Source organism: Podarcis tiliguerta (assembly GCF_965153285.1).
Source record: "Podarcis tiliguerta genome assembly, chromosome: 7".
Classification (NCBI taxonomy): Eukaryota; Metazoa; Chordata; class Lepidosauria; order Squamata; family Lacertidae; genus Podarcis; species Podarcis tiliguerta.
In genome coordinates, this window is record NC_139540.1 from 84,039,440 (window position 1) to 84,063,854 (window position 24,415).

At 44.8% G+C, this 24,415-nt stretch overlaps 1 protein-coding gene and 1 long non-coding RNA gene across 2 annotated transcripts in view; one reads left to right on the forward strand and one right to left on the reverse strand.

Annotated features, from left to right (window-relative positions):
* LOC310681243 (protein diaphanous homolog 1-like) overlaps positions 1–24,415 on the forward strand; it is an 80,558-nt gene that overhangs the window by 49,029 nt on the left and 7,114 nt on the right. Inside the window, exons 18-26 of the mRNA XM_083448876.1 lie at positions 7,659–7,754; positions 7,885–7,979; positions 8,426–8,527; positions 9,872–10,111; positions 10,270–10,399; positions 14,149–14,290; positions 15,772–15,934; positions 16,676–16,811; positions 22,321–22,407. Coding sequence (XP_083305002.1) covers positions 7,659–7,754; positions 7,885–7,979; positions 8,426–8,527; positions 9,872–10,111; positions 10,270–10,399; positions 14,149–14,290; positions 15,772–15,934; positions 16,676–16,811; positions 22,321–22,407 — 1,191 coding nt within the window. The remainder of the gene's footprint in view (positions 1–7,658; positions 7,755–7,884; positions 7,980–8,425; positions 8,528–9,871; positions 10,112–10,269; positions 10,400–14,148; positions 14,291–15,771; positions 15,935–16,675; positions 16,812–22,320; positions 22,408–24,415) is intronic.
* LOC310681264 lies at positions 10,661–13,562 on the reverse strand. The gene is made up of 2 exons (XR_014513181.1): positions 11,431–13,562; positions 10,661–11,060 (listed from the first exon to the last, which is right to left on the reverse strand). It is a non-coding gene; the product is annotated as an uncharacterized lncRNA (long non-coding RNA).

Here is a 24,415-nt window from a genome sequence, read left to right on the forward strand (position 1 = left end):
CAGGCATGTACATGTGAATTGTGCAGGCTCACTTGGCCCCATGATTGGCTGTGATTTCCTGTTGAGCGTGTAGGCAGTGTGGAACGTCCCTCAAGTGCAGCTATAGGCAGGACTTCGCTGTGACATTTCGCTGGGGTGATAAATGTGTTAAGGACCTAGTGTCAGCATGGCAGAACAGAAGGGGAACCAGCCTGTTTGGGCCCCTAAAATAGTGAAATTACCAGTGGGAGTGGCCACATGACCCCTCAGTCTGCCATATCCCCTTCAACATTCCCACAGGTTGAGATTTTGGTGAAGTATGCTTTCCTTCATGGTGGAGGGAACATTGCTGTGTTTCCAAACTTCAATAAATGCATGGCTATCCCATGAAGTGTGTTGCAGGGGCAGGGTTTGGGGGGGGGGCAGAGCTTTTCTATTTGGTACATTCCCCAAGTGAGGATAGGCCAGTATCTATAAGACTGGATGCCTCTTGGAGTGTCAGAAGAGAAGAGAGAGTCCGTTTTCTTCCAGGCCCGGTTTATGTCCCCTGGATGGCACGGCTGTTCCTGCGACGTCATAAGGGAAGCAGCAGCATCCCCTTGCTTTGAGCGCTGCTTTCCCGTGGCTTCGCCCCATTCCAGTCATTTGTGCGGGAACGACTGTAAATAGTTTGGTGTCACCTGCAGCCTCACTGCACGCATGTTGTCAAAAGTGGGGTGGGAGGGGAAGTGGTCCCACTGTAAATAAATGTGAATTGGTTGCAAGAGAATGAAAGATACAGTTTTAGAGAGATGAAATTTCCACAGAGGGGCACCTATGTACCTGAATAGATGTGCAGTCATAGGGGTACAAACCGCTGGCTCAACTCCTGTGACTTCCTGCATTCATTCTTGCACAGAAACGTGACAGCAGCAATATTTGAAGATAACTCGAAACCCTGATTATACCAGTAATCTGAGAGTGCTACAGATGTACGACTTTGTCCTGGAAACAAATGGTCATCAGCAAGGCTTTTCTCAGCTGGAAGTTGCTGGAACTTAGTTCTGGCACCTCTCAGGTGGGTACCATTGCCATTGCAGTGGTACCTCGGGTTACAAACACTTTGGGTTACAAACTCCGCTAACCCGGAAGTAGTACCTCGAGTTGAGAACTTTGCCCCAGGATGAGAACGGAAATTGCGCAGCACCGGCAGCGGGAGGCCCCATTAGCTAAAGTGGTACCTCAGGTTAAGAGCAGACCTCCAGGACGAATTAAGTTCATAACCCGAGGTACCACTGTATAAGAGAACAAGGGTGGTGTTCATGGTGAGTTCTGGCACCTCTTTTTCTTGGAAAAATAGCACTGTACATCAGTCTGGGATAAGTGGCTTGTCCTCCGGGTTTGTATGTGTATTTTAGTCTATTTTTAAAGAAACCTTGGGGTGACTATAGCAAACCCTTGCTGTGGGTTGTTTATTTGCTTCATATTTCTTATGCTCCCACCATATTGTTGGGGTATTTCTTAAGTGAGGAATCTTTATGTTCCTTTTTCTAGTGCAGGAAAAAAGGGAGAATGCTTGCTTGCAGTGCTTCTTCCATCCGCCAGATGTGCGCAGTTGAGCCACTTTGGCTCCGTTTCCTGGCAGTGATGTCAGAGCCACTGGATTGGAGGATGCAGTCGGCTGACATTGTGTCACCAGGGCGGTGGCTCCCCTCCTCCCCCCCTCCCTCTTCCCCCTCCTCCCCCCTCCCCTCCAGCTGGCCTCGTTTCTCAGAAACAAAGGAAGGAAAAGCCTGGGTGTTTCTTTCCCACAGACAAAGGCTTTTCTCTTGCTGCCAGAGCCTATGGCCCCCTCCATCTGCTGCTTTCCTTTCATGCCACCTATTCCCCAGTGGGGAAACTTTAGCAGCAGCTCAGATCACATTTTAGGGGTTCTTTTGTGTTTTGGTTTTAATGTGGCAGAGGAATTTGCCAGTCCCTTCTGGGCGGGAGGCTAGAGAGAACCTGAGATGGTGATTATTATAATCTGGGGAAAGCCTTCCATCTGCTTCTGAACTATCACATCCTGCTTTAACCCTTCCCTGCCCCTTTGTTTTATGCTGTGGAGATGCTGCAGATGAATATTCTGGGAATATTCTCTTTGGGAAGGGGGGGGGGCAGCAAATAACTGTAGGGCTCTTGCAAGCTTTTTTCGGCCTTAGCTGTTTCCCTTTTTAAGTTCCTCTGTGACTATTTGCCTTATTCTGCTTTAGGTACTGCCCTTACTTGCCCTTGAAATTAATTCTTTGTGCATTTTTGTGAAATGAACGCCCCTTATTTTGCAGCACTGCTGGGTCACTCCAATTCCCTTCACTCTGCTGCCCTTCCTGACGTTGCCATAGACTTCTTTTTAGCCCTGAACTCCCCACAAGGGTGCGCCTCTGTGCCTCACCCATGCCCTGCAGCCCTGGCAACTGCTTTCGGCTTAGGGACCCACCCGATTGTGTAAAATGTGCTTTCCCAGCAACCCTCTGCTGAGTCACCCAGGTTGAGCTTGGGAAAAGTTTGCCGTAAGCTGTTCCTGCAAGTCAGGGCATCCACCCACAGTCATCTGAAGTCATCTTACATTGCTAAAGTTATGAGACTGACCATTGTTCTGATATCTTAGCCTCAGGACAAAGTATAGGCCTGTTTTTCAGATCTTCCTCTGAGTCATCACACACACCCTACTTTGCAGATTGCCAGCTCTTTTATGTTCTATACTGAGCAGCTCAGGAGGAGACTGGCATTGTTTATCATTGTTTTACAATCTGCCATGTGTGTTAAATTCATAAGAGCTGACTACAATACTGAATACTTCTTAACATAGAAGAGTCAATTAAATGTATGCATATATATGCTTACATATATACAGATACCTTGCTAGATGAGAGCCACACTAGTTCAACTTTCTTTGGTAAAATCCCAGCAGGCAGTAGAATACCATCTGCCAAAAACTGCTCAGTGGTTCACTGGTGGATTGTGGTCTGCCTTCTTTGTATTTCTGTTTTTTCCATAAGCCGCACAACACGCATGTTTGAATCTCCTGAAAGGATGATTGCTGGAGAACCACATGCGTGCCACCTTGGGTTCTCAGGGGCTGCTTCCATCCTACATACAGTGGTGCCCCGCAAGACGAATGCCTCGCAAGATGGAAAACCCGCTAGACAAAAGGGTTTTCCATTTTGTAGGTGCTTCGCAGGACGAATTTGCTATGGGCTTGCTTCGCAAGACGAAAATGCCTTGCGATTCCTGGGGGGGTTTTTTCGCCCCCCACCCCCTTTTTCTAAGGCACTAAGCTGCTAATAGCCTTTTAGCAGCTAATCCGCTAATCCCTTAAGCCTTTAATAGCCGCTAATAGCCGCTAAACCGCTAATAGCGCTAATCCGCTAATGGGCTTGCTTCGCAAGACGAAAGAACCGCTAGACGAAGAGACTCACGGAACGGATTCTTTTCGTCTTGCGAGGCACCACTGTACTTTTCAACCATCTCATGGGAGGGAAAGCAGTTGCTAAGTGTCATGTAAACCTCCTTAGCCTGGTGTCCTGATTTGGACAAAAGTTGAGTTACTATGCCTTTTAGTCAGTTTAAACAGAGGTGGCTAGGTAATCTTTCCAGCTGCAAATGAATGGAATTGTGAGGAAAATGAATATTTCCACACAAAGCTTCACCTCCCCCTTTTCTACTTTTTTGTGGTTTCAAACTACTTTGCTTCACTGAGGTTCTCTTCAAGAGTTTGGGTGTGTTTGTGAAAAGCAAGTGGGTGTTGGCATAATTTCCCAAATATTGGCGTGCAGCATGAGGATACCCAGGGAGCCCACTTTTGAGAGTAAATTCATCACCATCATTTATTTTTGTAAGCTCTCTATTAGAATGTAAGGTTTCTAAATTTAGCCCATTTTGCAGCTGTAGAATCACGTTTTCCCCCTCCTTCCCAATTCTTTGTTGTTGTGAGCAAGAAAGTAAAAAAGTTTGGCTGTGAACGTTTTAAAGGAGAGAGAAGGTACAAGATGAATGTGGGTCTGTTGCTGTGTGTGTAGTTTTCTGTCATGCAAGTGTCAAATTCCTGTTTAGATGCAATTGCAAAAAGAGATTTCTGATTACTGTTAGAATCTCCTTATAAGGAAGAGATTATTTCACCTTTTTTTTGTATTATAATTTGTTACACCATAGCTTTCTACGTTTTCTAACAGATCTGTCCTAAACTCCCTTTGAAGTGCAGTCTAATCCTACTGCTTCTTTACTAACAGAGATTAGGTGCTGGACTCTTCAAGCACCAGATGGTGCTGTTGCCCTATTTTACTATTCCCTGTCTTCCTTTGCCGCATTCAGCCATTTTAGAGAGGATGTTTGCCTTCCCTCTAGACTCCATTTTGTGTTTATGGCGCAGAGAAATAAGACTCAGGAAGGGAGGAGTCTGCAGGGAGGGTGAGGCAGGCTGAGTCAAAGGCTGCGGCTTTTTGATGTCTCTGCTTTCTATCCCCTCTGCCTCTCACAGGCATGCGCAGACACAGGCCAGGCCCAAGCAAACACCACCCACCCCCTGCTTCTTCAGGAAAGCTTGCCTTGTGTCTGTGCATAGCACCAGTTCCAAGCTCTGCATATAGGAGCGCTGAACCCGTTTTCTGTCTGTGGTACTAAATTCTAGCAGTCTGGGTAGCTTGCTTGCCTTCCTTTTCACTCACTTAACTGCAGTATGATGCCACAACACACCACAGGGAAAGATATGCTTACATATCTGGCACAGTCTGCAGCATCATTCAGTTAAACCAGAAAGGAATGCTTTGCCCTGAACTGCAGTGAGAAATTTTCCAAAACAGCAACTGAGGAAAAAGCAGAAGTCATGGACGAATATAATTGTTAGTCTATTTTATTTTCCTGAGTCAAGTGGTTTGAAAAGGGAAATTTATTTCCCCCCCGCCCCCCCCAAAATAGGCTCAAATGCTATACTACCTGCTGTGTGTGCCTGTCTTATTTCTCAGTGCTGCACCTGAAAGGCAGAAGGGTTGAATGCTTGTGAGCTGCAGTGGCCAGAGGTCTAGAGAGCTTTGACTCTTACACTCTGTGACTGAACTTGTCTTGGGGAGATTACCATGGTGTGAATCCACAGAGTTCTCTTTATGAAAAATTAGTTGGTCATTTGGGTTCTCTTTGCCACTATTCAAGGATTTTTATTTTAAATTCATTTTGAGATGCAAAGTGTATCTGCCTCTTTCAAATTTCTTCTCTTCTCCTTGTTTTGTAGCTCAGGACCCCCTTCGTCTCCATATTCAGTGATCATACCTGCTGGAACCAAGATGTTTCCACAGGGTCCATTGCCCCCACCCCCCATTCTGCTTGCCTTCACTAATTTGAGGTCATCTTTGCTCATTTCTCATTGAGCTGATAAATATGTGGCTGGTCGGTACAACTTCAGAATGTAGGTAGAGGCTCACATGAGTTAATGTTATTCCACCTAGAAAAATATTTCCTGCACATAGAAAATTAGCCTTCCTAGCTTTGCCTTCTCCCTGGCTTCTAGTTTTCTGCATGCAAGGAGTATTTTTGTAGGTGAGACATTCCATCTTTAGGAGACACTGGTCCTAAAAGATTTACATTGGCTCCCGGTATGTTTCCAAGCACAATTCAGAGTGTTGGTGCCGACCGTTAAAGTCCTAAATTGCTTCAGTTCTGTATACCTGAAAGAGCGTCTCCACCCCCATCGTTCTGCCCGGACACTGAGGTCCAGCTCTGAGGGCCTTCTGGTGGTTCCCTCCCTGCGAGAAGAGAAGTTACAGGGAACCAGGCAGAGGACCTTATCAGTAGTCACGCCCACCTTATGGAACACCCTCCCATCAGATGTCAAGAAATACACAACTTTCAGATTTTTAGAAGACATCTGAAGGCAGCCCTGGATTAGGAAGTTTTTAATGACCGATGTTCTACTGTGTTTGATGTTTTAATTTGCTGGATGCCACCCAGTCAGATAGATGGCATACTACTACTACTACTACTACTAATAATAATAATAAATATAATATTCTGTAACTACTGCTTCATTCAGAAAATATGCAGCTGGGATACAGGTTTACCACCTCAGTGAATACTTGCTTCTTGTACTTCTGATTATATTTCTGAATTAACAGCCCACACAAACAGGCATATAATTTCTTCCCCAGCCATCTCCATATCATAGTTAAAAGCAGAATTCCTCTTTCTATTCATGTCATCCCCCACTTCTCACCAGTACTTGCATGTGAGGCCTTTTCTCATCTGGAGAGCCCCCCATCCTGTGTAGATATGCTAAGGGCAGCCATGCTCCCTTTCTCTCTCGGAACCCTTAATTTAATTTGTGCACTGATGCAGATGCACAGAAAACTAGGTCAGTGACTCCAAAACCTTACCCATAATACTCCTAACCTATGGAGTATGTATCAGACGGGGAGGATAAAATGTTAAAGGAAGCTATATTAAGGCATTGCTTTTAAGTGAATGATGCCCATTCTTCCCTTACCCACCCACCAACCCACCCCAAATCTCCCCATCTCCCCCTGGAATCCTGCCAGGGAGTTTTGTTCAGTGTGCCATTTACTTGCTGTGGCGTTGGCCCTGTGGCAGTGGAGTCCCTCCTGCAAATGTATTGCAGGGAAGCTTCTTAAAAAGCAGAGATTCCTTTTGCCTTCGGATTTGGGCACTAGTGGGCTACCCTGATGACAACAACAAACGCGGGAGCTCTGTGGCAATGCAACAGTGTCTCTGATACCCTGTTTACATAGAAGCACAGGACACGAATGCTTTGAAGGAACGTTGGCTGCACCCCTCAGTCTGTAGGAAGGGAGAAGGAAAGAGACTCTGGCATGGTGTTAGATATTGCTAGTGTCTGGAAGGAATCCTTGAGATCAAATCTGCATTTTGTTTTCTTAATTTATGATGAGATACTTCATCCACCTTTCACTGTATAGTCCCAGGGCAAGTTAAAACATTACAGTCATGCAATTAAAAGCAAGTAGAACAGTTTATACAATTATATAAACTAGCAAAAAAAATCTGAACAAAAGAAGCATAGTGTAGGTTAGGTTAAAGAAAACAGGAACGGTGGGTCCCAAAGGATTTGTCAAAGGATAAAGAGGCCTTTATTCAGAAGCTGAATAATGATCTTGCTAGACCCACTGTGTGACACACCAGTGACATGTTTCAGATACACCTGCAAGCAAACGCCAGTCTGAAAGAGCTCCTATTGCTCAATCACTCCCATTACAGTTGCTACCAGTTGTGTGGCATTTGAGGCAGAAGACAGAGAAAGATTAAGTGTCTTTCCCTACTGTCTTCTATTAGCTACTTCTGACAAAATCAATTAATGGCGGAAAGGTGGTGGGGGAATCAGGGCCGACCTGAGACGTTCAGCTGCTTGAAGCAAAACAGAAAATGGTGCCTGCCTGCTGAAGCCCAACTCCTGTCCTGGGGGCTGGGGGGAGTCCAGAGAGGAGCGAGCAGTGCAGGATACTCCTTGGGACCTGGATCTGCCCTCCCAAGGTCCCCCCAGTCTGCCACCTGAGGTAACTGCCTCACCATGCCTCATGGGTGGCCGGGGGGGGGGGGAGAAATGCTTAAATTTTTTAGCTGTGAAGAAATTGCATGCTCCCCAGCTTAAAGTGAGACGGCTTCTCAATTGCTAAGACCCTTCATTCCTCTCTGGCCCACAGCAAAAGCGAAGGAGGAGCAGGGAGAGGAGAAGGTCCAACAAAAGAAGAAGACCAGGGAGCTGAGAGTAATGGATCCGAAGATTGCACAGAATCTTTGTGAGTAGAATGATTTAGCCCAAGTGTTTGTGGTACTAAGCGAAATTGCAGAGTGTGCTTGAAAGACTTCGGGTGAATTAGTCAGTGGAAGTCTGACTGGAGGTTTTGTGCTTCTCTTTGACTGTGGCAGCCATATTTCTGGGCTCCTTCCGCATGCCTTACGAGGGAATCAAGGATGCCATCCTGGAGGTGAATGAAACTGTGTTGACTGAGTCCCTGGTGCAGGTGAGCAAAGACTGGAGCATTTGAGACGTTCCCCTCCCCCTTCAACTTGTGACCACCATATGTCAGTCATTAAAGCCTGCTTTTCCTATCCATGACTGGGGTCCTAGCAGTTGATAGCCACATCATATGCATTCAGGTTTGTGGATCACATTTTGTTTCAGTCCCTGGTATAATAGAGAATGGAGACCATGCTGCAATGAGAGCCCTTTCTATTTTAATGCTTGCCATGCAAATTCTGCCCAAAAGGCTGTTGAGGAAATATTTGCCATAACGTTCTTCGTTTCTTGAGTGGGGAGGCACCCACAGCCTGGAATAACCCACTCTATTCTGCCCCTTTGAAGATGATTCCTTAGCCGTGACAGGAAGTGCCAGTTGTCTCCTAGGTCCAGTGTGGTCATTTTGCCTAGGAGCTCCAGTGCAAGCAATTTCCTTCTCTTCTTTCTCAGAACCTGATTAAGCTTATACCAGAGCCAGACAAGTTGAAGATGATAGCAGAAATGAAAGAAGAATATGATGAACTAGCTGAGCCTGAGCAGTTTGCAGTTGTGGTAAGTGAGCTGCTTTTGCCTCTAGAAAAGAGGGAGAGCATCTTTTTCTGAGAAGAAGCTGCTGAACATGACATGTTCAGCATAACATGTACCTGACATGGTTTTCTTCATTTTCTTTCTCAGACTTCCATGTGTCCCATCCACTCTCCAGAGATTTCTCTGTTACTTCCATGCTGTACACTGTCATATGTGAGGACTGACAAAGTCTTCTGTGTTCCCTGTTATCTGGGCTTCTAGGAAATTGAAAAAAAATATCAGAGAGCAGTGGAGGATATGTATCTGGTATTGGCTCCCTCCACCCACCCACCAAAACCGTGGCTACTGCATAGGGGTCATTACTATTTTTTATCTGTGCCCTCCAGGCATCTGATGCCCTAAACTGGGAGAAAAGTAACATTTAGTAGTCAGGCAGACACATTTGCCAGGAAGCACCATTTCCTTGTCCTTGTTGGAGTGTCCTACTGAAAGCCACAACTAGATAGCACCTGGCTCAGCAAACAAGTAGTGCTGCTTTTGGCTTTGAAAGAGAATTTGAAGGTTAGATGCATCAGTGCAATGCCAGGGCAAGGGCAGGAGTCCTAGCAACAAGTGAGCAACTTCTGTTCTGAGCTTGTGTGTTCCAAGGAAGACATAATCAAGGACAAGCCAGAAAGGTTTAGATAGTACAAGAAGTTCCTCTGAGGAAACACTGACTTTGACATTTTAGTCTCTAGGACCGAGTACTGCAAAGGTCATAGATACAAGAAGCAACAGAGCTAGAGCTGATATTTCTCTGAGAAAACCAGACCTTGCTAAAGTCAAACTTTTTCTCTGTTATCCTTCCACAATGTTCATCCCGTATTCAGAATAAAACTTGTAGTTCCATTTATTTCAGTCTTATTGAGCAGTTGCTGCCATACAATCCTACATTGGATCCTCAGAGTTGGATGCTATAGACTTCTGAAGGGGAAAGGTTCTTTTTCTGCTCTCAACATGCACTTTTTCTACAAAGTAATGCCTTAACGTTTCCTCTATTATTATTTTTTGTTTGTTTGTAATAATGGCAGGGAAAACCAGAATGTTTAGTCGCATGGGTTTTGCAAGCTCCTTTAAAGCCAATTAATACTCTTTGAGAATCACAGTGTATGTGCTGCATTGATAGTTTTTTTTTATATTAAGCTGGTGTCAAAGTGTTCAGCACCGTACAAATTCCACAAAATGGATCCTGAAGAAACCACAATTGCTGATAAATATCCTTTCTCTTCTTTCCCCTCTTCTACAGACCACCTTGGTTCCTTGTCATCCTTGTCTTCCTTTTCCTCCATCTGTGCATGACAGTGTTATTCTGTCCCCTTTCCTTCCCAGATTAGTACAGTTCCCAGTCTGAGGCCCCGTCTCAATTCCATCCTCTTCAAGCTACAGTTTAATGAGCAGGTGGAAAACATCAAACCACAGATAGTTTCTGTGACAGCTGCCTGTGAAGAGGTCCGCAAGAGTGAGAGCTTCTCCAACCTGCTCTCCATCATCCTCCTGGTGGGCAACTTCATGAATTCTGGCTCCTCAAATGCTGAGGCCTTTGGTTTCAACATCAGCTTCCTCTGCAAGGTGAGCTTCTACAGGCAGAACCTCTGCAGACAGAGCTGTTCAGGTCACCCTGACTCTACAAGCCGCTGACATCTTTTGGGGCTGGGGGAGAAGCAACTGATGAATGGCATTCATCACATTTAACAGAACTCACAGTAGCCTGCTTTCTCCACTATCAGCTCCGAGACACAAAGTCAGCTGACCAGAAGATGACTTTGCTGCACTTCTTAGCTGAAACGTGTGAGGCGCGCTATCCTGAAGTGCTGAAGTTTCCTGATGAACTCATCCACGTGGAGAAGGCTTGCCAAGGTATTTTGGGGCCGGTGTTGGTGCATGCGTTCTCTGGCTGCAACCTACCATCTCAGGCTTTGTAATATGAAAAAGGGACTCTGAGAGGCAGAGCATTCTGCTAAAGGCTCCTAAAGGTTTGCCCTTTTCAAACATCTTTGCTTGTGCTTCACTTTGCCTCTCAACAACTGTTTCAGGACTGCAGTTTTTTCTTTTATTATCCAGGGCTGCTGCTTCTCCTTCACAATAGCACCCCAGCCTGAGACCCCATTGTGAACCTTATTTGTTATTTTTTTACATTTTTGTCCCAGTTTCTTCCATCACGGACCCCAAGGTAACATACACTATGTTCCCAGGCAATCAGCCATCAGGGCGCTGACCAGACCCGGACCTGCTTAGCTTCAGCAAGGTTGATTGCTTTGTGGGCCTTCAGTCCATACCCAGGGACCGTGATGATATTGCTGTGCCCAGTAACCAGTCACATCCGGCAATCTTCCTGCAAGTAATGGAAACCACTTCAGGGTGAAGGAGATGCTTCTTGTATCAAATTGCCCACAGTAAGGTGGTGGTGCAAGGTGGGGAGTGTGGGCAGCTGCCTACCAACCAGGCAGTGCAGGTGTTTCCTTGCCCATAATTCTACCACTAGTGCCATGCTACTGGTAAGGTGAACAGACATTTCACTCTTAAAGGTAAAGGTACCCCTGCCCGTACGGGCCAGTCTTGACAGACTCTAGGGTTGTGCGCCCAAAGAGGCCAAGGGCCAGCGCTGTCCGAAGACACTTCCGAGTCACGTGGCCAGCGTGACAACGCTGCTCTGGCGAGCCAGAGCCGCACACGGAACGCCGTTTACCTTCCCGCTAGTAAGCGGTCCCTATTTATCTACTTGCACCCAGGGGTGCTTTCGAACTGCTAGGTTGGCAGGCGCTGGGACCGAACAGCGGGAGCGCACCCCGCCGCGGGGATTCGAACCGCCGACCTTTCGATCGGCAAGCCCTAGGCACTGAGGCTTTAACCCACAGCGCCACCCGCGTCCCAATTCACTCTTATTTCACTCTTATTCAGCCTTATTCCACCACCAAACATCAGGAGCCTTATAGCCTGCAGCTAAGGCATCGGGGGTTTTGGGGTGGGGGGAGTCCATTTTGGCTCAGCCTTGGTGTATTCCGTTTTGGGAGGCAAAAGGTGGTCTTAAGATGTGGGTGGCACATAAGCCGTAGATACGTCCTGTTCTGACAGTGGAGAGCTAGATGAATTTGGGAAGCTCACAAAACAAGGCATAATAAAGGCAACAGCCCTTCTCTCTTCATCCCCAGCATCCAGCCACTGGCAGAGTGCAGCTGAGGACTGTGTTTACTCTATAAATCAATCCGGGTCATATCAGACATTTTGACTGTATGAAACAAGCAACCCAGGTTCTTTATTTATGACGTTAACTTGTGTTAGGGGAGAAGAAGGACATTCTGAGCATGATGGCAGGAGAATTGTCGTCACGATCACTCTGCTGTCCATCTGTCCTGTCTCCCATCTCTCTTGCCTTGGCTGTATGGGTTGCTGCTGTGGATTGAGAGTCACTGCCTAACACGGAAGGAAGGAGAGGGAAACATTAGAGCACTGGCCATGGGTGTTCATTTTGTTCAGTGATCAGGAATTGGAGCTCCCAGCTGCCTTCCGGGCTCATTTCCCTATTATAAACACACATTTATCCTGCAGCTAGCTGCCATCAGCTGCCACGCTTTCCTTTGGCACCCTAGTAAATGAAGCGCTAACGTTCAGCCCAGATAAAACAGGCTCATAAGGCTGCCCTCATTAGCCCACCTACCTAGGTGTAAGCCTCACTAAATTCAGCAGGACTTACTTTTTTGAGTGGACATGGTTAGGATTGTGCTGTTAAGTCTTGGAATGGCTGAGCATGAAAATTAGTATTAAATTTCTATTTCACTCTTCCAAAGGAGAAAACAACAAAGAGGTAAAAATAAATCAATCAGGAAGTCCCTGGTTCTAATCTTGCCTGTGTGATAAACCCATTAGGGGACCTTTGGCAGCCACTTTCTCTTTTCTCTCCATCCCTGCCCCTCCTCTGGTGTGGGGATGATGGAAATGATGGAGGATCATGCAAGACAATGATTTGTGATGGGGTTTCAACACTTAACAGCCCTCCTGTCACAAAACGTCATGTGTACAAATACTAGATAACGGTGCTGGTCACTGATAAAATCTTATGAATCTTAGGGGTGTTTACAGATGTCCATAATTTAGCTTTATGAGAATGAGCTGCATCAAGCCTCAGGCTAGTGCACAGCTACTCTTTTTCCAATGCAGCTATGAGGAGGAATTTGGAAGCTTTCTTTTCCATTTTAGATGAATCACGGTTTGCTATGTTATCTGAGTCTCAACAAATGGTGGTTAATCTTAGTTGGGTTTAGTTAAAAGAAGAAACGCCAAGCCATAGTTTATGGAGCTGTCTTGTTTGAACTAACTGGATTAACTTTTAAGGTTTGGGGTGACACACGAAACTGAAGTTAAATGAAAGTGTGATTTAGTGTTATGCCAAAACACCTTCCCTGTGTTTAGCGGACACAAAAACTGCTAGAAGATCCCTGTTGTTGCAGTTTGTAGCAGAAGCTGATTTGTAGCAGAAGTAAGAATTAAGGGGTATCTCCTCCTCCCTTAGGCCAGTGCTGTTTTTCTGCTTCTTCCTGAAGCTTAATGAAACATGGAGGTGGGTAGAAAAGAAAGGGGTCCCTTATCTATAGAAATCAAGAGCTGGCACCACGAAACTTGCAGAATAATTCAGCCAGGTTGGAAGTGGTGAGAATGAACTGCATGGACCAGTGGCTTGACTTGATGATTATTATTTATTTAAATGTAAGCTAAGCTTACATGGGGTCACGAAGAGTCGGACATGACTAATTGGCTAAACAACAACAACAAGCTAAGCTTTAATAATAAAGAAAACTGTAACAAAATAGCATAACGAGAGAAACAAAATACAGCAACACGAGGCAAGTCTGAGGCAAGCAACAAGAAGAGACAGTTGGCCCTTCTTAACTGACATTCTTAACTGTCCTTAACTGACACTGAAGGGAGGGGCTGATTCTGGAGCAAAGCATACAAGCCCCCTACTATTATGGCAGCACCCTCATGGGTGCCGCATTTCATGCCCCCCACCTCTGCCAGAGAAGCGGTGCCAGAATAGGTGCCCATTTCCTGCAAGATCTTGACTTGATATTAGGCAAGCGTCCCCATGTTCCACAGTTGGCAATAGGATGTTAGAGTCGGGGGGTCATTGGTCTGGTCCTGGAGGACTGCTGTGATTATTTCCCACATGGAACGTTTTGCTCTCTGGACTGTTTCTTGCTTATCTCAGAGCTGACTGGTGGACACATTTCCTTTAAGAGGGCATTTTTATATGCTAAAAGGATCCCTTGAGAATAATGGATAATGTCGCTTCCCCCATGTACTGTTACAGAAATTATCCCTCTGTGTGATTCCTTGTTCATTCTGTTCAGCACATCACCCTGTGTGATTTTAAATGGTTGGGGTTTCTTTTGTTTTAACAGTTCTTACTTTTTTCTGTCCCAGTCTGGTGAGTTGTGGAAACCACTACCAAGGAGAAGTCCCTAATAGCTAGCCCTGCCTTCTGGCCTGATGGGTGGGAATATCCTGAAGGATATTAAAATGCCCTCCTGCCTCCCTCGAGAAATTGCAGTGAGCAAATTCCTTGTTTTCTGATTCCTCTACTCCTGCTTTGTCTTCCCTCCACCCCAAAGTTCCTGCAGCTGATTTAGGGAAAAGCCTGGACCTCATGAAGAAACAGATTTCAGACTTGCGGCGCGATGTTGACAAATGCCCCAGCGCTACAGAAGAGAAGGATAAATTTAAAGAGAAAATGTCGATATCCTTCAGAACGTTGTGAACTGGGAATCCCTGAGAACAGCATGTAGAATAAGGAACTCTTATGTGTGCTACTGGGGAACCAGCCCTTTTGGATTCTTTCCTCATTTGAGGGGGGCACTAATAAGATACAACCAAGGGGAGCTACCAGGAAGGCTCTCTTCTCCAAGTAACAGACAATGACTGCACAGTTGTGATCACATGGCTGTACAGTGGTACCTCGGGTTACAGACGCTTCAGGTTACAGACTCCACTAACCCAGAAATAGTACCTCGGGTTAAGAACTTTGCTTCAGGATAAGAACAGAAATCGCGCGGCGGCAGCGGGAGGCCCCATTAGCTAAAGTGGTGCTTCAGGTTAAGTTTCAGGTTAAGAACGGACCTCCAGAACGAATTAAGTTCTTAACCCGAGGTACCACTGTAGTTGTTGTTTATTAAATTAATAGCTTCCCCAATCCCCAGTTTAAAAGACCATAGATAGTTTAATATGCCCAAGGCCTGGGAGAAGTGGAATGTTTTTACCTACAGATATGCAATGAAGGCTCCAGGCCAGCCTCCCTGGGTAGAACATCTCACAAGCAGGGAACCTCCACGGAAAAGCCCGTTCTTGTGTTGCCTCCCTCTGGCCTCTCATGGAGGGGGCACACGAAGAAGGGCCTCAGATTATGATTGCAGGGTCCAGGTTAGTTCATATGGGGAGAGGTTTTGGTGGTGTTGGGGAGGCATTCTGTACCTAAGGGACCTCTTCATTTACCACAGGGTTAGTGCATGCAATGACAAGGTCTGGTCCCAGATTTATTTATGGCTCAAATTGGAGCAAGCTCAAACTTACTTAATATTTTTCCATGTGTGTCCAGCTCATTTTGTTGGCAGTAGGACCAGATTTATGCCACCTAACAAGATACAGTGGTACCTCGGGTTAAGTACTTAATTCGTTCCGGAGGTCCGTTCTTTACCTGAAACTGTTCTTAACCTGAAGCACCACTTTAGCTAATGGGGCCTCCTGCTGCTGCCGCGTTGCCGGAGCACGATTTCTGTTCTCATCCTGAAACAAAGTTCTTAACCCGATGTACTATTTCTGGGTTAGCATAGTCTGTAACCTGAAGCGTATGTAACCTGAGGTACCACTGTACTATCCTTTGGAGTCTCCAGCTATGAGTATGGGAGGGTTCTACAATACATGGTTGGGTGCTGTCAGGACTGGTGGAACTAACTGCTTATAATAGAGAATTCTTAGTGAGCAGATGATAGGCAACCCTGCGCCAGAAAGCAATGCTAGTCGTTGGATGCGTGTAGAACTCTGAATTGCAGGTGGGGTTTTTTTTGGGGGGGGGGGCGTGGAGAGAGAAGTTAGTTGGTTTGAAACAGAAATACAGGCGGATGACATGGAAGGGGGAGAGCAGCTGAGAACACTGAGGGTCACCTACAGATAGAGCTCTTTTGTTAAACTTAGATTGTACCTCCACTCAGCAACTGTGATCTTTGACTCAAGTCTTACAGCTTTCTTAAGGAGGCTGAGGAGCAATATGAGAAGCTGCGGATGATGCACTCAAATATGGAAAACCTCTATATGGAATTAGGACAGTATTTCCTGTTTGACACCAGTAAAATATCTTCTGAGGAGTTCTTCACTGATTTGCACAACTTCAGAATCATGTTTTTGGTGAGCATCCCCTCTGGCCTGCTAAGCTGCATACAACCCTCTGCTCATGCAAACTGCTTTGCTTGTGTCTGACTTGTGAAAGCCCACCCAGCGCTGTGCCTCCAGCAGCACATGAAACAGTGCCTGGTGGGAGACAGCCCCCTCTCATTGCATGAGTTTTTCATTTTGCCCTTATTAGGCCTTTTGCAGAGATTTTGGTGGAGGTGTTTTTGAAATGTGTTTGTACACTAGAATTGCTACTCTTGAGGCTTCAGCTCCTCACCTAAAAGGGTGTGTGTGTGTGTGTGTGTGTGTGTGTGAATGCCTATTCAGATAATAAATGTTGTTTAATGTGTTTGGATGCAGTTATACAGCCAAATCTGCGAGATAAAGCTTGCCAAAGGTTGTTTCTTTTTGCATTTTTTTTAAAAAAGAGTTCTGGTCAGACCAGAAGTGTAGTGTGGGTTTTGGTGCAGTAACACGCATGTGTCTGTTTTCATCTGAGATGTTGAAAGGCATATGGCTGCATTGTGTCTAGTAACTAGCATTTACTTCCTATGAACTTGGAGGTTTCATTTAACTAACATAGCTAAAGCTGTTAGTAGACCCAAGTTACACAAACCTGTTGAATTCTTCTCTCGCATTGTCCTAATTCTTTTCTTGAGCTATCTTTTATGCCATTGAGAAGGAAACATCAGGTGGACATCCTAGCCATAACTCCCCCATAGTCCATCTTACCAGCCAACTGTGTCTGGTTTTCAGCAAGCCGTAAAGGAGAATCAGAAGCGGCGGGAGACGGAAGAGAAGATGCGTAAAGCTAAGCTTGCCAAAGAGAAGGCTGAGAAGGAGCGGCAGGAGAAACAACAGAAGAGAGAGCAACTGATAGATATGAATGCAGGTAATGTAAAGCAGCTTGGTGGTAAGAATAGGGAATGCAAAACAGAGGGACTTGGCACTGAAGTCTTGAGTGAGTACAGTAACAGATCCTGGCCTAGTGATACTGATTTCCTAACAGTGTCAGTGGATTTATTCTATACTTGTCTCAGTGGATGGAAAGCTATTTAGAAGGGGGCAGAGTCATTGCAGGAAGGAGGGTCAGTGCCTCCTCTCCCTTAAGGACCCCATAAAAGTTCTTTTGGATCAGACCCAGAGTCCAGCATCTTGCTTGCAACTGTGGCCTTCCAGTCTCCTTGAAGAGATAAGGAGGCCCCCTAGCAACCAGTACTCAGAGGGCTGCTGCCACTGAACATGGAGATTCTATTTAGCCATTATGGCTGTGTGCAGGGGAAAAGGAAGCCAAACTTAAGCCCCTTTAACTGACAGGCACATCCCCAGTTATATACCAATTTGCATCTCAATCATAGAAGTTTTCAGTAGCAGCCACTCTTAGGTTTGTGTCTTGAAATCTGAAGAGGCTCTTCATACTTGGCACAGGCCTACCCTGGACGCAGTTTGGAAGTGAAATGAGATTAAGTAATATGCATGGAGTCACATTTTGATAGCCTCAGCGTGTCTTCAGCTGGGTGTAAATGGGGTGGGAAACTGTGATGGACCACAGTTTTCTGGTCCATTTCCATCATATCTACATGAAGCAAAATGACTCTACATTTATGATTCTCTATGTACAAGTTTAATGCAACTTTCGATATAAAAGTGCTTTCTGTGCAGGAATTTTCTGGTTTAGTGGGCTTTGTTCATCAGCATGGTATGCTTAAATGATTTCTTTTGGTGCTTTCTTCCTCTTCCTCTTCCTTTCAGAGCTCAGTTTGATTTTGCTCCTTTCCTTTTCATGGTTTTCCATGGCATTTAAATCCTGTGGAATCACTTCCAGTACTTTGCCTCACTTGTCTTCTTTCAGAGACGAGTAAAAGCCTTGAGAGCTAAGCTCTTTCCTTACTGCCAGGGCTTTGAATTTGTTCTTGTGTATGTTTTAGCTTGCATGATGGTCTATGCTCAGTTTTTCCTCAGCAAACAGCTTTGAGAACACTTTGTAAATAAATAACAGCAGTACCACTTCAGCCCAGGATTATTTAAGACAGTAGTTCATTATAAACAAGAAAGAGTCTTGTAGCACCTTAAAGAACAACAAATTCATGATGGCTTAAGCTTTTATAGATTAGGGCCCATGTCATCAGATGCATGAAGTGCTATACAGACTGTTTGCATTTTATTGCTCTTTGACTCCACGGAACACCATTATTTCTCTCTACACCAAAGTGTGTGTTTACACTTGCCAACTGAGGAACACTTGCCAACTGAGGAAAACATTTTATATGTATGATGAACTCTAACCTATGATAGCTTCCACCAGGGATAGCCAATGTGGTGCCCTCCATATGATGATGGGCTCTGTCAGCCCCTACCAGCATGGTTAGGGGTCAGAGATGATGGAAGTTGTGGTCTAACAACATCTGGAGGATGTTACCATTAATGATGATCTTGGCCCATTGGTCAGAGTATATCGCCTCCATTCTGGAGGATCACGCCTCTTCCACCCCTGTCTTTCTCCACAATGAAGTTGTTAATCTTTAAGCTGCTACAAGCCTCTTATTGTTTTTGTTGCTGTAAACTAACACAGCTACTCTCCTGAATGCGTAGGCTATTGTAATGGACCCTGGAACTAGGGACTGAGCCCACTTTGCTTGACTTGCATGCCTTGCAATTGAACAGCAATTGTGCGACTTTATAGTACTAATTTACCCCTTTTTAATGCAGCAGTCACATATCTAAATAGATAGCATTTGTTAATTAGAATCCTATCTAGATCTTAGTTTCTAATTGCCTAGATGCTTAGAAGGCTTTAATGAAGGCCCTGCATCAGTTTACAGTTCTGATTCATGCCTCCAATATTAGCGCAAGTTTCCCAAATGCTGCTTCTGATCACCCAGCCAAGTGACCGTCTGCTAATCTGTGTCTTTCCATGAGGTTTCCTTACATACAGACACAATCCTCTCTTAGCTACCAAAAACATTCCTTTGTTAGAACATATGGACTCAATTACTACCCCTGTCTGCTTATTTCCTGTCTCCCGCAATTTCCTGCCAGTTACCCCTGCCTTTGAGCAACTCGAAGTTGTGCTGAGTGACATGGCTTATGGTTCTCCTCACATTCCTTTCCCCTTCCCCCACAATTTTGTCTTGGATTACTGTGGTGAAACAGTGCTGTGAGTAATATATAAGCAGAGAAAACAGCCCTGGCCTAGTGAAAGAAGGATGTGAGGGAGATGGAGGGCCCCCATAGCTCTCCCTGAACCACTCCCAATTTGCCTGAATTATTTTGTAAATTCAATGGTGCCAGCTCTTGATTTCTCTAGATAAGGGACCCCTTTCTGTTCTCCCCCCTCCACATATTTCACTAAGCTTCAGGAACAAGCAGAGAAACAGCAGTAAGAATTAAGGGGTACCTCCATCTCCCTTAGGCCAGTGCTGTTTTCCTGCTGCTTCCTGAAGCTTAATGAAACATGGAGGTGGGGAGAAGAGAAAGGGGTCCCTTATCTATAGAAATCAAGAGCTGGCACCATGAAACTTGCAGAATAATTCAGCCAGGTTGGGAGTGGTGAGAATGAACTGCATGGACCAGTGGCTTGACTTGATTATTATTATTTATTTAAATGTAAGCTAAGCTTACATGGGGTCACGAAGAGTTGGACATGACTAATTGGCTAAACAACAACAACAAGCTAAGCTTTAATAATAAAGAAAACTGTAACAAAATAGCATAACGAGAGAAACAAAATACAGCAACACGAGGCAAGTCTGAGGCAAGCAACAAGAAGAGACAGTTGGCCCTTCTTAACTGACATTCTTAACTGTCCTTCTTAACTGACACTGGAGGGAGGGGCTGATTCTGGAGCAAAGCATACAAGCCCCCTACTATTATGGCAGCACCCTCATGGGTGCCGCATTTCATGCCCCCCACCTCTGCCAGAGAAGCGGTGCCAGTAGAGGTGCCCATTTCCTGCAAGATCTTGACTTGATATTAGGCAAGCGTCCCCATGTTCCACAGTTGGGAATAGGATGTTAGAGTCGGGGGGTCATTGGTCTGGTCCTGGAGGACTGCTGTGATTATTTCCCACTTGGAACATTTTGCTCTCGTGACTGTTTCTTGCTTGTCTCAGAGCTGACTGGTGGACACATTTCCTTTAAGAGGGCATTTTTATATGCATGCCTCTTAGCTGTCAAGGAAATAAACAACTATCTGACTTTTAGAAGACATCTGAAGACAACACTGTTTAGATATGTTTTTAATGTTTGATTTTTTTAAATCGTGTTTTTAATATTCCGTTGTGAGCCACCTCAGAGTTGCTGGAGAAACCCAGCCAGATGGGTGGGGTATAAATAATAAATTATTATTATTATAGCTTAGCAGGTTGAATATACAGATATAGGTCAGGTGTAGCAGGTTATTTTTGCCAGCAGGTGGCGCTGTGGATAATGGATTCAGACCGACTGAAAGTACCCAACAGATGTTCTAGTGTGATTTTATAGGTTTATGTTTAGCCAGGAGCTGTTGCCACGGAAACCAAGATTTGCAGGGCAGCCTGTGAATTAGTGGTTAACGCTTTCAGCACCAGGCTCACTGTGGATGGGAGCCGGGGATGACAACAGTGGAATTAAATGAATTAGAAACATTTGTGCTCCTGCGGATAATGTAATCTTTGGGCTCTCCTTTTCTCAGCAGACATATTTGCAGGGCCTTTGTATCCCGGCAAGGATGTTACAGGGACCAGCTCCCCGAATGCAGAGACAGCACCAAATCATGAGTTTTCATTCACAAAACCTTAAAGGCTGCAAGAGCTTTTGCTTCTGCCATGTTTCCTCTCACCCCTCATAATGTCTGTAGGAGGTGTTGCTGGTTTCCCTTCTTCCTGTGAGAAGGGATACCAAGCAAAGGCACAGCCCCTCGGTTCTTTTTCCTGCACCTCCTTTGGACTGCTTTAGTGAGGTTGTCTCCCAGAGAGGCTGAGCTGCTCGTCTGGCAAGAGAGGATCATGGCAGCGCACAGCTTCTGCCAAAGGAACAAGGCAGGGGTCTCCCTTGGCACATGGTTTTTGGACCAGGAGCATCCTTGTTGCTATGGGAAGGCGATCAGTTGAGACAGGCCAGCTAATCTCCTTAGTAGCCAGAGAGCTGCTGAGAGCGAAAAGGAGATTAATGGGAAATGGATGGCACAAAAGCCCTGGGGGTGCTAATCACATCAAGGCAGCAGAATAGCCCAGTAGCTGGGCCCATTAAAAGCTGATGGGAGCCTGCCAGGAAGCCCCCCACCCCCACTGCAACATGTGTGTGAGAGAGGGCAAGGGGGGGGCTGCCTTTCAGAGGGATTCCTCCCAAGCCTGTCTTTAGGGATGGATGGACTGATCAATCTGTTATTTTATTGCATTTTGCTTTTATTTTTAAAATCGCAAATCATGTGCTGTTTTAGTGTGTGTGTGTGAATTAGGTCAGTTTCCTTTAAAATGGTGACCAGAGAAAAGGCTCCTCCATCCCTGCCTGCCTTGCTATTGCGGGGGCAGCGGAGGCCTGAGCCATTCCTCAGCCCTGGAATGGAATAGCTGGAATGAAGCGAGGAGAACTGCGATGGGGAGTTTCATCTCAGTTTTTGTGCTGATAAAGAAGGAATTTATTTCCTCTTATTAGTAGAATAGAAAGCATGATTGCTGAGGGCCAGACCAGCCGTGCTTGCCAATTCAGTTAAGAAGCTGGGGTGGGGGGTGGGGAGCACGTGAGTGACTAAAGAAAAACCTGCCCCTTCCCTAGCCTGACCTTCTCAGAGTTTGCTGCTTTGAGACATTTTCTTCCTGCACTCTCACTTTGATTATCAGAGGTGGGTTATTAAAGCAGTGAGGTAAGGCAGGGGAGGAGCGTTTGATGGTTTTTCTCATCTCCCCCCTCCCCAACCTTTTAACGTAAAAGTTAACACTAACACAAACCGGCAGGTATGGTTCTGAATCTAATGTACAGCAGAATTGTTTTGGGGATTGCAGCTCTATATAGTGTGAGCGCCTAGTTTAATATTTCCCCATGTCATAAAAAGAACTTACTCCCCATGTCAGTTAGAAATCACTTTGAGAAGCATTTGAGTGTGGCTTTCTCCTTGACATGTCAATTTCCTACATGTATAAAGTTCTTTTTGTTTGTTTGTTTACAAGGGAGTGCTTTCAAATATCCATCATCTCCCCAATACTTGCACCCTGAGCCAGAAAATATTTCACCGTGCACTATTTGACGGGAGCCTGGTGGGTGATCTTCCCATGCGCTCCTTGTTCAGGTGTCTTGGGAAGCGGTATTCACCTGATACACACTGTGGGAGGGCTTGGTAGATGGTGTCATCTTTTGCATCTGTAAGAATATGAAGGCATTGTGAGTCACCTTTTCTTTTTTTCTTTTTCTTTTTGCACTTTGCAGAGGGCGATGAAACAGGAGTTATGGACAGTCTAATGGAGGCCTTGCAATCAGGAGCAGCCTTCCGTAGGAAAAGAGGACCACGCCAAGGTATGTTCTGTTTGGCCCAGAATTCTGATCCTCTTGTTGATCACACCTGAATTGTATGGAAGAAAGATGAAACTTCAGTCATGCCTAGAAGGAGTTTAACTCACCAAGCACACGTTTGTGGCATGATGGCAGCTCACAGTTTCCTGTCTTTGCCATTCTGCTGACAATGTAAGAGCCAATTTGATTTTTAAAAAATAGTGTTAGTCTTCAATCTGGCAGCTAAAAAATCCTTTGCTTATCTTTGAAGTTCAGTGAGTGACCTTGGACCAATGTTCAGTATTGGATGTTGGTTTGTATTTATTTACAACCTTATGAAGCATTTTTGTAGCGGGTACAATTGAGACCGGCTTCTTCACTTCAGAGTGGGTATTTGAGATTCGGGGAAGGACTAGACTTCTCTAACTCACCCACCAAACTTGATGGGTTTCACAGCTCTTGAATGCATACCTGTGGCAATGATTCGGTAATTAATCTGCTTATAGATGGCTTTATGCCTGAAGTGGTAAGATGTTCTATGAAAAGAACGTTTGGGAGAGTATTGGCAAAAGGATGCTTGCTGTGTTTCCATGCCAGGACTGTTCATTTGTCTTGAACTCCTTTTCCCTGCCTGACTGTTGCTTCCTCTTAATAGCCAGATGGTCTACAAGCCAAAGGTACACCTTGCAGCTTCCTGGATTCTATAAGCCCTGAGAAAAATCTGGAGCACTTTTAGATGGTTGACCCTATGGAGGAAAGGACATGTAACATGGGGCGATGTGTTAAAGAGCTCTTATTTAGCATCACAAGTTCAGTGAGCAGCTCAAGTTGACTAAAATATGCAGTAATTAAAAGATGAAGTCAATGGTCCCAACACTATTTAAGCTATTATGCACTCCCTGGTTCTTGTGGTTCAATTTGACATTCAGAGTACAGACAATTTAAAAAGAAAGTTTGGATGACTTCACCACTTTTTCCTTTTAAGTCTCTCTCGTTACTACAAGAAGCCTCTGGGAGAGCTCATGTCCAGAAGGGCTGATTTTCACATGATTTCTGACAAGAAAAAACACAATTTGCTGATTCAGACAAAGCTGCTTGGTGTGGTATTATATTTAATGCCCCATTAATATACAAGATAACAGGATTGTTCATGCTTTTTCTGTAAAATGAAAGGTCTTCCTTCATGATAAATAACTTTCTCTCTGTGTCTGTGTGTGTAGACATTTTAAAGAATTTATTTACAGGAAAAACATGAAATAAGTGTAATCAGTGTGTGTAATAAAGTGTCCTTTCACTGATACTTTATATGTACAGATACACACACAAATATACATATGTCTTTCCATTAACTGATCATTTGAATGTTATATTTAATTTAATAATGTGAAGTAAGAATTTGATAATATTCAGGTCTTTAGAAACTGATCAATTTAAGTGCTAAGTAATTTTGTTAAATATATTAAAGCATGTTAGTTTCAAATTCTTATAGCATTCTGAGGTTAGAAATGGTTATGTATTTGAATAGTAATTTTCTGAAGAAGCAGACATTGTAAAACCCTATGAGTTAGGCACTAAATAGAAATAGTTCTGTATCAGTCGTTCCTCAGTTTCACTTTGATGCAGCCAAACTCACCTGAGGAGTTGTAGATAACTTGCAGAAAGTCAGTCAAAGCAACCCAGAGCAGATAACGGAACAAAAATGACTTATTTTGTTACAACCTGCTACATCATAGATAATTAAGCTGAAATACTAAGATTTAAACTGCAGTACTAAGGTTTAAGCTTTTTTGTCACCTTTTGGGCCAGTGGGATCAAGTTGGATGTAGATTGTGCTTCACAGAGCAAGAGAGTCTTCACAATGATCTGCCTTTGCATTATGGCAGGGAGGAAAGGAAAATAATTCTAAGGCAGGGAAACGCTGAATGAGCTGGTCTTTTGAATAGGTAGGGCAGAGTTTGGCCTGTTTCACATGCCACAGTAAGCCAAAGTAGTCATCTGTATTCAAGGTTTATCCTGTAGTTAGAAACTGTGG